Below are 14,446 nucleotides of genomic sequence, written 5' to 3'. Positions count from 1 at the left end.
TGACATCTTGCTTTATGACTGCATTGCTCAGTGATGAAAATTGCAGTCCCAATTATAAGTCGAGGACTACCTGTAAAAGATTTACCTTGTCACTAGAAACCATGCAATCTTCTGGAAATCCAGGGATACTCTCATGTAAGTTTTAATATGTGGCATTGCATGACTACGACCTGAAGTTTCAGCTGACCATTTGCTTGGATTAAAACAAAAGAAATGAGTCTTTCAGATTAAACCACAAAATACATTTTTTAGACTCTAATTCCTGGGATGTGATATCCATAGTAAGAAGTACTTTATTCCTCCTTTTTTTAAACTGAATGTTACTTGAAATATTTTAATGTGGTGACTTCAAAGTATAATGGTTAATAGCTTCTATCCACCCCAACTAAAAAGGTTCATTCCTGATGGCAGGGGATAATGGGAAACATAACACATCTGAAGAATCCGGTTGATTTCAGGTACATAGATGTATTAAAGTAATACAAATAAATGTTCCAACAGTTGATAGAAAAGACAAGATACTGTTTCAATTATAGTTTGGGTCAATTTCCTGCGGCATGGAATAGAAACCAGTTTGGGGAAGGCTGATTTAGATATCCTTACCAATCACATGCAAAGCTGTAATCTACAACAATTCCAGTAATTATAGACTGGAATTTAATTAGGATTAAATAAGAACACAGAAAGTTTTTTTTAGCTTTCTTTTCTCAGTTTAACTGTTCATACTTTACACATAAAGCCATACTAAAATGTTGCGCAGTATAATATACATGAATGGATGTATATGAAATCAATAGGGATTTATATGGAAAAGAAAAAAATGTAACTTTTATTGACATGTGTATATGTTGGCATTTGATCTCTGGACATATTTTTTTGTCCTGCTATGGCTAGATTAATTATATTCAACTTGCAGCTTTTCATAAACTTAGAGGGAATTTTCAAAACTACTGTACACAAGAGAAAAATAATTACTTTTTTCCACTATGAGTTGGTTTGAAATATGAGATGTCTACTAGGTTTCATTTTTGGGAAATCATTTAATTGGCACATAAGTAATTTTTAAAAGGCTAATAATTACAGTACATCTGAAACTCAATTTATATAATCTGTTTGGATTTTTATGATGAACATTCTAAGCCAAATCTAATACTAATATCTTTCTAAAACATTTTACAAACATAAGGCACAGTAAGTGTTAGTCTTTAAGGTTTGATTACTTCTTTATTTTAAAACACTAACCATAAAGATAGCATTTTACTTACTGGAAATAAGAGTTTAGCCAAAGCTGCTTTTGTGCAGTTTGTATACTATATGGAAGAGAACCCCCAGCTGAAAAAGAAAAGGTCAATTATTTAATGTTGACATGTGACCTTACAACTTTATTATCAAAGGCAGGAATATATATTTTACCTGGATAACCTTCTAAACTCTGTCTCACATTTTCAACACTTGGGTAAATCTAAACAAATAAAAGCAAATGTAATACCAGGTAGTTATAACAATTGCATCATGATTGTTTCAGGTTGATATAAATATGCATGTTATACAATTTACCATCAAAATATTGCCAAGTAACAGAGCGTGAGTATATACCAATCAAGTTTGATACTGCTATTGGTTTGCTGAAAACTCATCTGTTGTTATGTTTTCTTGAGATTCGGTTACAATTTTTTTTTAAAAAAAAATCTGTAACATAGAAACTAGCTTCTGGACAGACTTGTATGTTTATTCAAATCATGACTAAATCACAGTGCCTGCTTTGATAAAGACTGGTTGAGTTAAACAAACATTTTGAAATCTGAATGCTTAAAAAAGCAAAATAGAGATTTTGTGGAGATGAACAATGTATTTACAGTAAGGATGAACAACTAATAGATCCAGACTATATTCTTAAAATTTGATGGCAAAATAACTCATTTCTGTAATGCCATTATTTGCTCTTCATACATTTATCTCTCCTCAGCAACCATTCAGGAAGCTGTTTTCATATGTTAGGACAGTGGTGGCGAACCTATGGCACGGGTGCCAGAGGCGGCACCCAGAGCCCTCTCTGTGGGCATGCACGCCATCGCCCCAGTCCTAGGCCTTCAGCTGGGTTTTATAAAACCTGTTCGCTTTAGGCCTCCGCCGCCGTGTGCAAAAAAAAAAAAAGGGTTCAATCAGTCAATTTCAACTTCTCACGGGAAAAAAAGATCTTGCAAAGTTGGAACTGATTGATTTAACTTTTTAGTCCCACCCAGTCTGCCGTTAGCACTGCAGCCATGCCCACCCAATGGGCCACGCCCACCCGGCACTCGACGATGCATAAGTGGGTTTTGGGTTGCAGTTTGGGCACTCGGTCTCTAAAAGGTTCGCCATCACTGTGTTAGGATTTCCCCCGTTTTAAGGGTGGAGATGAGAACAAGATAAGAACCCCCATTTTGAATCCCTACCCTTAAGGCCATCAACCCCGCTAAAATAATTCAAAACCAGCAATTTCTAGTCATTCTGGGTGAGAGAATCAATGGTAGTAGCATGGCCTCTGATCCATTCATTTTTCAAGAAAACCTGGTTATATATAAATTGCATAGAAGGGCCTAAACCTCACTATTTTTTGCAAATATATATATATATCAGTGTGTGTGGGCAGGTGCATTTTTAATGGTAATATATTCTGTAAATAAACGTCCCAGTAGCAGATGCTTTGCTGTTCTAACTTTTATAAACACTATAAATACACACAGACTCTCTCACACATATCCAGACCCGCACGTATGTATATATTATGCAGCCAATACCAGATGGATCGGAATTTCATTTGGAGGCATCTTCAAATTGCTTCCTAAACTCCCCAAACTTTCTCTAAATTCTGAACACAGCCATTTGGACTGATCAATTCCCATTGATCCAATACTTGAGAACTGTCCTATTATCGGCCAAAAATCTTGATCAGGTATTTGTGTTGCATGTTCCTTCAGAAGCTGTTTGAGGAAAAAACAAACAACACCAATAAAATATTAACACTTTAGCATATTCAATTATTCAATTACCTAACAATAACAACAATACAAGACTGCCTAATTGGAACAATTCAAGATGGTATGCAGTGTGGTAAAAACATTTATTGGTTGACTGACCAGCAGAAGCGTTTCAATATTTCTGGAAAGCAGGCCAACAAGGATTTAAAACTATCTTTGGAATTTTATTTTATCAGATTCTCAATCAATCAATCAATTCTGATCATCCAAATTTATATGGAATGAGAGTTTAATAAAGTATCAATTTTTAGTGATTGTTACTTAATTCAATTCAAGTCTTGGCAATTATTCAGCTTGATATCAGTTGTATCTCAGATTGTGATGCCCATGGAAAATTAACATTATAAATGAATTCAAGCTTAAAAATAAATGGTGAGATGTTTTATTGGAATGTATGATAAAATCTTGGAACAATTATTTTAGAATAATTACTCTGTAATGATTATTTTATGATTTCTCTCAACTTCAGATGGAAGTTCTATATTCCCTAATTCACAGCAGTACAAAATAATCAACTCAGTCATATTTTAATATTTCAACATGGACCAAATACTTTAACTGCTTCAAAGAAAAGTGAGATGTTATATCTTCTGATGAAGTCCATTTCTGAAACCAAGCACCAACAGATTCCATTTCAAACTAATTGGATTTCTGGAAGAATATATTTGAAAGGATGTATATAAAAAATTGTGGCAACATTAATATATATGATTTGGTCTTATAAATTAGGTATTTTTGGAACAATATTTGTATAGATAGCTAGATAATGAAAGATGTTAATATTATGTTGACGTATGTTCAAGAAATGTAGAATTTGATTGTTCTAGGAACTGTTCACTGCTGAGAAAATTATTTTGAAAAATTGGAAAAGCAGTTATAAAGATTGAATTTAAGATGTATAATTAATCCATTTTTGAAAGTCTTTTTGCATTAATCAAAAATGATGCAATATTTAGTTTGACACAGAATTCATATTTTACAGTACATGCTTTATTCTAATTTGAAATTTTCATATATTTAAAACTTGAAATATAGGTGACATGCCTAGATGGTTCATACTTTTCCCCTTTTGTTTTACTTTTTGTTGTTATTCTGCTTATTTTTGTTTACAACTGTATATTTTTTGTAACTCGAGAGTCCAAAATGTCTAACACTTAAACAAACTGGGTTTATGTTTGTATGATGAATTCTCTTAATTCAAACAAAGTCTGAAGGCTATCTATTAGAAAAGCTGTTAGCAATAAAATTTTCAACAATAATGAATAATAAGATTACCTCTTCATAAGTTTACTTCTTTACCGCTCAAATTCCCTCCTTGAGGGAGATGGGCGGTCTAGATGGACAGTTTAGAAACATGAAATATAAATAAACAAATAAATACATTTACAAAAATTTACTTGGAAAGATTCCAAGTCTTCATAATTCTACAAATAAACATCTAGTACCTTTCTCAGTTTAAGATGACCCCATTTTTCTTTTGCATTACCTTGGTACCGACCTGGAGTTGACCCAATAAGATATACTCTGCATAAAAAATAACCACACAAAATTTGGTGTTTTCCCAAATTGTATCATAGTACATAATTATTATAGCATAATTATACTGCATATAATACAGTGTACTTTAAAATAGTTGTTTTCCCAAACTGCATTACTCCTTATTAAAAAACCTAGACACATCTTCACAAAAAGCTTCTACTCAGAATCTTAAATTACTGAACATAAGAAAAATGTTTACAAAAGAAATACTGACATTATCTTTAGTAATCAGCTTACAAAAATGCATCTTCAATCCTGTAACCTATTTCAATAAATGCAATTTTATAGTTTAAAATTGCTTATATTGAAACACATTATTTTATATAACTATAATGAACATTGGAACTGTGAGAAATTGTTTAATATAAGCATACATTGAATTATATACCTTGTCTCCGAAAGATCATGTTGCTTAATTATTTCAACCCATTCCATCAGAGTAGCAGAATTATAAGATACCAGATAGCTTATTAGATCTGACTTAAAATTTGTATGAGATTCACCATCAGACTCAGCACTCCCAGGAGGCAATCTTGGATACAAAGGACTTAGCCATATTCTAAAATATTAAAAGATAAAGCAATAAAATAGCATTAACAAGTGCATAGTATGTAGTTTAAAAACTTTTGTGTTTTTTGCAAAGCAAAGTTATACTCGGTTATGACATCCTTCATATTCTATCACACTTGAGTTATGAACATTTATTGTGTCTTGAAACCATACAGGTCGATCTTGATTTACAAGCAGTCATTTAATGATTGTTAGAAGTTACAATGGCCTTGTGTTTTATAGCCTGTAAAGTCCTTCTGTCCATTGTAAAATGTCCTTCTGCTCCCCTCGCATGTCACGTGGTCCCCCTCCCATGTCATGTGATAGTAATCTGGGTGATTAGTAATCTGTTTGCACTTTTGGCCAATTGCCAATGCCCCATGATCATGTGATCACCATTTGCAATCTCCTCTGACAGCTTCCACAGAAAGTCTGTGGGGAAGTTGGTATGGATGGTTGCCAGCTGCTGCCACCTGCCAAGAGGACTTCTTCTTATCTCTGTGGGTTGGCTAAAATTGCTGCCTGCTGAGGGGAACTGAACTCCTTCAATCGGATAAAGAAATGGAGCTCAGATCCTGATGATTTAAGCTCTATTCCTTCACCCCATCGAAGAAGTTCCCTTCCACATGTAAAGAAAAACTGACATCAGAGTGCAGAAGCAGACCTTAAATCTGCACCCCGTGGTAAGAGCTCCCTTCAATGTACAGAAGAGAGCTGACATCCTTAGGGAGGCAGTTCTTTCAGCCAGCCCCTTGGGACAAGAGGGAACTGAAATCCAAGCAGGATTTTCAGCTCCAGAGCAGAGTAGCAGCGCGGTAAGGTAAGCAGAATGCCTCAGGTAGGTGAAGGAGGCCTGGTGCAGACTCTACGCAAGTGTCTCTTCTCTCAGGAGCTAAAAATCCTCCTCTTTGGTAAGGAGGATTTTCAGTTCTGAATGGAGTCTCCCAGGGTGTTCCCCTCCCATCCTGTGCTCCTTATCTGGGACTCTATCTGCTTAACAATCTCTGTGTGTTTGCTTAACAACTACAACTGGGAGTGCCAGGATTGCACTCAATCAGCAAACCAGTCATGTGGGCAGTCATATGACATTCTGCTTAACTTTCATTTGCTCAACGACCGAGATTCTAGTCCTGATAGAGGTAGTTAAGTGAGGAATGCCTATATTGTAAAAAAAGGAAGTATAAATATTCAAAGACACCTTAACAGGAATATTATTTAGTATTTTTTTATTTCCTTCAGTTCTATAAAGGAAATGGCTTCTGTTAAACTAATGGATCCTCAACCTATTTGCAAATACATCTTGTCTTGTTATAAAACTTTTCCCACCATGTTGAATATTCTATCAGTGCATGGAGAAAGAAAAGGAAGTCTGTAAATGTGTAGCTCCCATGTAAGTGTTAAAGAAGAAGAATAAGGAGGGAATGAAGATTCATAAGACCTCAGGTTTCCTTCTAATATCATTAAACAGAACATGGCGAGAGTAATAAGATGCATAATAATTTTTTTAAGTTTCCTCATCCATAATTGATCTCTGTAGCAAGGAAAGATAGGCATGCATAGACACAGAAGTTCAGGACAGTCTGACCCAAACAACTTTCATTAAGTCAATCTTAGGATATTAAAGCAGCAGTTCTAGAATTATATTGTTTATACTAATGAATGAATTGGGGCATGTTGATGGCCAAATAGCTATTATGTAGAAAATAGCCAAATATTTTCTATCAGTTCCCCTCTAAAAGCAAACATTCTATATTCAGGAAATATTCCTGATCCTGAATAAAAAGGCCCTTTATCTTTCTGAGCTGTATGAGAAATAGAGCAAAGCACTACTTTCTCAGTCATAGACATCAATTATAAGAGAATATATTCACAGCATTTTTCTATGAGCTGTAGTTCACTAGGTGACTTTGGGCCAGTTGCTCTTTCAGTTCAGTTATAGGATTGCTTTTGTGGGAAAAACTGGAATAAGTGGTATTACGTAGACTGCCTTGAACTCTGGAAGAAATAACTAATACATAAACAAGAATGTGTCCTCTAAGAACAAGCAACTCAATGACTGTTGTGAAGATATTAACATGGCATGCAGTCATGGGCCAAAATATCAAATTATAATTTTTCTTACCCTTGTGTTTTCTGGTACCAATCATCATCAATAAGATTGGATGTGTGTATCACCACTCGAAGACCTTCTTCATAATTCAACAGCATCATTTTCCTATAAAAGTAATTTAAATATCCCCCAAAATGGCATATTAAGTACTATAAAAATTAAAAAAGACCAAGGCCAAAAATGAAGAGCATATTTACATAACACATGCAATAGAACTATAAAAGAGTTTCAATGATATTGATCCATTTGAGTTGCTATAATTTTCCTTCAACAGTGAGAATATTTCATAAATCTAGATCTATTCCAGTTTTGATTTTCCAACTGATTAGCTGGATCAAATGTTATTTTTATCAGCCCCATATGTAGACCAGATCAGGAAGCAAACTACAGGGAAAGGAAAATTACTTTTATTAAGACAGACTATTGTAACAGAATCTTGCAAGACTAATTGTGCTTTATTTCCCCAACCTCCCATTTACATCCATGGAAAACCACAAAGGTGTCTTGAGTCTTTTCTTCCTTTCCTATTATTTTGTGCTTGATTTTCTTTTTGCTTTGTTGCTCTATACCAGGGGTGTCAAACTCAATTTCACTGAGGGCCGCATTAGCATTGCGGTTGCCCTTGGGGGGCTGGGTGGGTGTGGCCAGAGTGGGTGCAGCCTACTGGGTAGGCGTGAATGGAGTGGGTGTGGCCTACTGGGTGGGCATGGCCAGTTCTACATCATTCAAGTCAAGGGTGCCTATGGGAGCCTGGGCAGGAGTAGGACAGATCTGAGGGTCTCTGGCAGAAAGGAGTGGGACCGGGGCAAGTGCCAAGGCATGGTCCACTGGGGCAAGTGCCAAGATGGCCACCACAAAATTGTACACTGGCTCCCTGCTGGCCTGGGCCAGGGCCAAGGCAGTGGGGGCCGTTCCCTCACTGTTTCCAGGATGGCTTCACGGGCCACATGAAACCACTTTGCAGGCTGCATCTGGCCCCCGGGCCTTGTGTTGGACATGTCTGTTCTATACTATGTTACATTAATATTTGGGGGGACACCACCTTTACAGATGCTTCACTTGTCAATTTGTACTTGTTGCTGCATATTTTGTTGCAAATTGGTAATTAATATTTACTAAAACAATTTCCCCAAAAGTATTGTTTTATTATTGTTTTAGGTTTTACTGTTTGCTGTATTTTGCAGCATATGAAGCATATTCTAAAGACATTTTTGCTTTAATTTCTAAACTATAAATATAACACTAGCAGAACCATGTGTAATCATGCAGTGAATCAGTTATATGGCTAGGTATATTTTTATTTCAGTACATTTTGATTGTCAGGTGCCAGTTTCTAAGGCAACCTAACTGTTTGGAAGAAAACATCAGGGCAATATCAGACATTTTCTATTTAACAATCTATAGTGACTTAATTATTTTTTTAAGTTGTAACAAAAATAGGAGTACAAAAAGAGCTTGTGCCTATTAGATTTACTTAGCAATTTTTTTAAGTGGCTGGCCATAGCAGGGTCACATTTCAAATTGTGAAAACAAATTTGTATATGTGTAGTTGATCTTTCAAATAATCAGTACAAGTTTTAAAGCAAAACTAATGCTTTAGACAGGCCCCCAATAGAACCGGCATACTTGTCATTAACTAAGAATTACAAAATCCTAATTTAAGTAGAGCCATTCAGAATGCTGCAAGAGCACTAAAATGGTATTGTAACTTGTTGCATAAGCCTTCTATGTACCATATAGCATACAGTGAATGAAGTACAGATTGTTCAATTTAGTGGCAGTTGGTAATTAGGAAGAAAATTTGTACAAAGTTTGGAAGTTCTGGATAACAGGACAAATGCACTAAAGGAAACAGATTAGTAAACCATTATACATTATAAAAATAATAGGCACTAGCATTATCGATCCTCTTGTTTAGATCTGTCATGAATTCCTGTCAATCTAGTCAGCCCCAGCCCCATTGTATTCCTCCTTAGTTGATTTTTGCTCATTTTAATATTAATATTTATCATTTTAATATTTAATGTTTGATATTGTTGCTTTTATCTTGTAAGCCACCCAGAGCCCCTTTATAGTGAGGTGGGTAGCCTAGACTTTAAAAAAATAGGGTAGGGTAGGGTAGGGTAGGGTAGGGTAGAGTAGAGTAGAATAGTATAGAATAGAATAGAAATATACAGTAGTGCTCTCTATATAAGAAATAACTACATCTCTACAGAAATAGAGCACAACAATGAAGAAAACTGTCTTGAATGCATTTGGGTCAATATAAAAGGGGGGGAAATGACATTGCCATAGGTGTATACTATAGGCCACCCAACCAAACAGAGGAAATAGATGAACTTTTTGCTAGTCAGCTAACTAAGGTATGTAGGAAGCACATCACAATAGTAATGGGGAACTTTAACTACCCTGACATCAACTGGAAGACAAACTCTGCACCAAGTGGAAGATCAAACAGATTCCTGACAAACCTAGCAGACAACTTTGTCTCCCAAAAAGTAGAGAAGGGAACTAGGGGATCAGCCATTTTGGATCTAATTCTCACTAACAGAGATGAAATGATAGGTGTTGAAGCCGTAGGAATCTTGGGAGGAAGTGATCATGCAATATTGGAATTCAACATTATGGAAGCACAAGCAATAGAATAGTCAAACTAGAGTCTTGGACTTCAAGAGAGCTAATTTCAATAAACTTAGAGAGGGTTTGGGAAGGATTCCATGCATGAGAGTCCTCCAGGGGAAAACAACTCAAGGTTCTTGGGAAATTTTGAAAAGTGAGATAATAAAAGCCCAGTCGAGCACAATACCAACAAAGAGGAAAAATAACAGCTCTCAAAAGAAACCAGCATGGCTGCATAAAGAACTCTCTGATCAATTGAAAGATAAAAAGGACAAGTATAGAAAGTGGAAAGAGGACGCATAACTAAGTCAGAATATCAGCAAATAGCCCGAGCCTGCAAAGATGAAGTGAGGAAAGCTAAGGCTCAAAATGAACTAAGGCTTGCGACCAAAGTCAAAAATAACACAAAAAAAGCTTCTTTCAACATGTAAAAAACAAGAAAAAAGTGAAGGAAACGATTGGTCCATTAGTGGGTGAAAGTGGTAAGAAGGTGACTAGCAATAGGGAGAAAGCAGAACTATTTAACTCGTTTTTCGCATCTGTCTTTACACAAAGGGAAAAAGCAGACCAACCTATCAAAAATAGTGCCATAAAAAACAGAATAGAAACACGTTAAGATAGGCAAGAAAATGGTAAGTGAGCACCTGTCCAGCCTAGATGAGTTCAAATCACCAGGACCAGATGGATTACACCCCAAGGTTCTCAAGGAACTGGCAGATGTGATCTCAGAACCACTGAACTATATTTTTCAAAGATCCTGGAGCACTGGGGAACTGCCAGAGGACTGGAAAAGAGCTGATGTAGTACCCATCTTCAAAAAAGGGGAAAAAAGGACCCAGGAAATTACAGACCTATCAGCCTGACCTCAATACCTGGGAAGATTCTGGAAAAGATAATCAAACAACGAATCAGCGAACACCTACAGGCAAACCAAGTCATTACTAAAAGCCAACAAGGGTTTGTCAAAAACAGATCATGCCAGACAAATCTTATTGCATTCTTTGACCAAGTGACAAAATTAGTGGACCAGAGAAATGCTGTGGATATAATTTACTTGGACTTCAGTAAGGCATTTGACAAAGTAGATCACATCCTACTACTTGATAAGATAGAAAAATGCGGGTTAGACAGCATCACCACCAGATGGATCCGTAGCTGGCTGACCGGCCGTACTCAGCGTGTGGTCCTCAATGGAACCACATCTACATGGAGGGAAGAGTGTAGTGGGGTGCCCCAGAGCTCTGTTCTGGGCCCAGTGCTCTTCAACATCTTCAACGATTTGGATGAGGGAATAGATGGGGAACTCATCAAATTTGCAGGCGACACCAAGCTGGCAGGAATAGCCAACACTCCAGAAGACGGATACAGGAGGATCTGGATAGACTTGAACACTGGGCGCTATCGAACAAAATGAAATTCAATGGTGAAAAAAGTAAGGTTCTACATTTAGGCAAGAAAAACCAAATGTACAGGTATAATATAGGGCAGGGGTAGGCAACCTTGGCTCTTTTATGACTTGTGGACTTCAATACCCAGAATTCCTGAATCAGCCATGCTGACTCAGAAATTCTGGGAGTTGAAGTCCACAAGTCATAAAAGAACCAAGGTTGCCTACCCCTGGTATAGGGGGTATCTTGCTCAATAGTAGTAACTGTGAGAGGGATCTCGGAGTTCTAGTGGACAATCACTTAAATATGAGCCAGCAGCGTGCTGCAGCTGCCAAAACAGCCAACACAGTGCTAGGCTGCATTAACAGGGATAGAATCAAGATCACGTGAAGTATTAATACCACTTTACAATGCCTTGGTAAGACCACACTTGGAATACTGCATCCAGTTTTGGTCACCACGATGTTAAAAGATGTTGAGATTCTAGAAAGAGTACAGAGAAGAGCAACAAAGATGATTAGGGGACTGGAGGTTAAAACATATAAGGAAAGGTTGATGGAATTGGGTATGTCTAGTTTAATGAAGAGAAGGACGAGGGGGGACATGATAGCAGTGTTCCAATATCTCAGGGGCTGCCACAAAGAAGAGGGAGTCAAGCTATTTTCCAAAACGCCTGAAGGCAGGACAAGAAGCAACGGATGGAAACTAATCAAGGAGAGAAGCAACCTAGAACTAAGGAGAAACTTCCTGGCAGTTAGAACAATTAACCAGTGGAACAACCTGCCTCCAGGAGCGGTGAATGCTCCAACACTGGAAGTTTTTAAGAAGAAACTAGACAGCTATTTGTCCGAAATGGTATAGGGTTACCTGCCTGAGCAGGGGGTTGGACTTGATGACCTCCAAGGTCCCTTCCAACTTTATTATTATTATTATTATTATTATTATTATTATTATTATTGTTATTGTTATTGTTGTTGTTGTGGTGGTGGTGGTGGTGATGGTCATTTAATCATGGCCAATTTTTTGTAACTTAAACATAGGAACACGGTACAATTCCAGGTGCTGATTACTACCATTAAAATCCTGTATTGCATGCGACCAGGCTATCCGCAGGATTGCGTCTCAAGAACTGCTTTGAGTTATTTGTAAAAATAATGAAGGTGAGATATGAATAAATAAAATAAAAAATAAGGACATTTGCCTGTCCTACCAGATTGGGTGGAATGAGCATGTTCCTAGTTCCCTCTTTTAAATATTGCCATCTTATGGGACCTAGGAAACATGCCTTTTCTATAGGAGCCCCTGCCATGTAGAACACTCTTTTTTCTTGAAATTTGGCAGGCCCTCACCCTTTTAATGTTCTGAAGAGCACTTAAGCTTGGCTTTTCTCCTATGCACTGGGATAGGATAATTTCTTTTGAAACAATCCTGTAATCCCTTGCATCGGGGTGGAGTTGGGGTGACTGAATGGAGCTGAGCGTTTACTGGCCAAATGCCCTTCCTGATGCCTACATGGAGTTCGCACCAGATATTTTCTCTTTGCACCCAGAAAGAGAAATATCTGCCGTTACCTAGGATCAAACTCACAGCCTTCTGATTGTGAGGTGAGAGCTGCACCTCTAAGCCACCATACCACTCAGGATAAAATGAGATTAATGAGATGAAATTGTGAGCTGCATATGGAAGTTTAGCTATGGTGCCAGGTTTTGGTTTGGTTTAATTACATCCCCATAGAGGTGTGATCAAAATTTGGGAGCTTGGCAATTGGCATGTATTTATGATATGTTATTTATAACAGTTATAAAAAGGGCTTTGGGCCTTGCACTAGTGGATCACCTATCTGCTATTCATTAAAACAAACCTATCCTTTTCAGGCTTTTGTGAACGCCTGAGAAGAAAACCCACTTTTAAAAATGAAACCCACTCATTAAAGTCCTTCTTCTGATACATTTTCAAAGCATCCATGGTTGTAAGACCATGTATGTAACTATATGTACAAATGTAACTGAGGTCCAGCTGCATCTGACACAAAACACATCAAAATTAAAATGTATCTGAAGGCAATATAAGCCTGAATTATTTTAAATAAACCATTAGTATAGCTGACACCTATATTTTCAACACTAAAAGGGTTGAGATTTATAGGATTGTACCTTTTATTATAAGCTCATCATATTATAATAAAGCATTTTTATTTCCAGGAGAAAACCTTCCCATATATTGATAACACTCTTAAGGAACCTTCACCAAGTAGCTACTTTTGAGAATTCTGGAAGGGGAATACTAAATGAATTAGGCTTATTATTCAAAAATTACCCTAAAACAAAGCAAAAACAAAAGCGATTGAGAAAATAAATAGAAGAGGTAATTGGTATTACCTCTATTTATGCCAATTGGTATTACCTCTATTTATGCGAAGATAATTGGCATTTTATTTGTATTTTCTCAGTACCCAAACACATTTGAATTATTTCTACAATCGCAGTGGCATTTATCAAAGTAATTAAAGATATTTCTGTGGCAGACATTCAGCATTTATGATAAATTACTTACGTGTGGTGGGTTCCAAAGGCAATATCCAATTTTGCCTACAACAAGAACATTGTTTAAAAATAGGTTTTTCAGTATAGGGTCCTTGTCATTATATGAAAATGATACAGAAAAAATACTTTTTTGCTTTATTTTACTGCTCTCCGGTGGCTGCTGCACAAACTGCACAATAGACTTCTTATAGCTAGTACAACACAATATAATCTTTGATTCAAAGATACTTCAAATATCATTTTATACAATTAATAGTCACACATTCATTTCAAATTTCTCAGATTGTATTTCAAAGCCATTGTCATCCAGATGAGCTGAAGCTGCAATTTCCAATGTTTCCAGCAAACACTAGCTATAGTCATAATTACTGGGAATTTTGAGAATTGCAGTCCTAATATAGACAAAAAATGCCAAGCTAGGAAAGGTTTAAGTAGAACATTATTTTATCTATATCTTGCCTTTATTTTTAGAAATAGCACAATGCAGAAAACATACTTTTCTCCTCCTATTTTCCCCAAAATAGCCACCCTATGAGGTGAGTTGGGCTGAGAGAGTGTTAGTGGCCCAAGATCACCCAGGCAAATTTATTATGCAAGAAAAAAGAGATACAAACATTAGAGAACATGAAAAATTAGAAAAAAGACCTCCTTCATATTACTAGTGCCTTTCATTATATT

At 36.5% G+C, this 14,446-nt stretch overlaps 1 protein-coding gene across 1 annotated transcript in view; it reads right to left on the bottom strand.

The window, feature by feature from the left end:
• TDP1 (tyrosyl-DNA phosphodiesterase 1) overlaps positions 1-14,446 on the bottom strand; it is a 28,097-nt gene that overhangs the window by 5,681 nt on the left and 7,970 nt on the right. Inside the window, exons 5-12 of the mRNA XM_015821477.1 lie at positions 13,779-13,813; positions 7,231-7,323; positions 4,948-5,118; positions 4,466-4,544; positions 2,781-2,963; positions 1,414-1,462; positions 1,266-1,332; positions 86-193 (exon numbers count right to left, since the gene is read on the bottom strand). Coding sequence (XP_015676963.1) covers positions 86-193; positions 1,266-1,332; positions 1,414-1,462; positions 2,781-2,963; positions 4,466-4,544; positions 4,948-5,118; positions 7,231-7,323; positions 13,779-13,813 — 785 coding nt within the window. The remainder of the gene's footprint in view (positions 1-85; positions 194-1,265; positions 1,333-1,413; positions 1,463-2,780; positions 2,964-4,465; positions 4,545-4,947; positions 5,119-7,230; positions 7,324-13,778; positions 13,814-14,446) is intronic.

The sequence above is a fragment of the Protobothrops mucrosquamatus genome, unplaced genomic scaffold (assembly GCF_001527695.2).
Source record: "Protobothrops mucrosquamatus isolate PMUCROS unplaced genomic scaffold, P.Mucros_1.0 scaffold1337, whole genome shotgun sequence".
Classification (NCBI taxonomy): Eukaryota; Metazoa; Chordata; class Lepidosauria; order Squamata; family Viperidae; genus Protobothrops; species Protobothrops mucrosquamatus.
The sequence above is the reverse complement of the archived record's forward strand: the minus strand, read 5'-3'. Positions and strand labels throughout refer to the sequence as shown.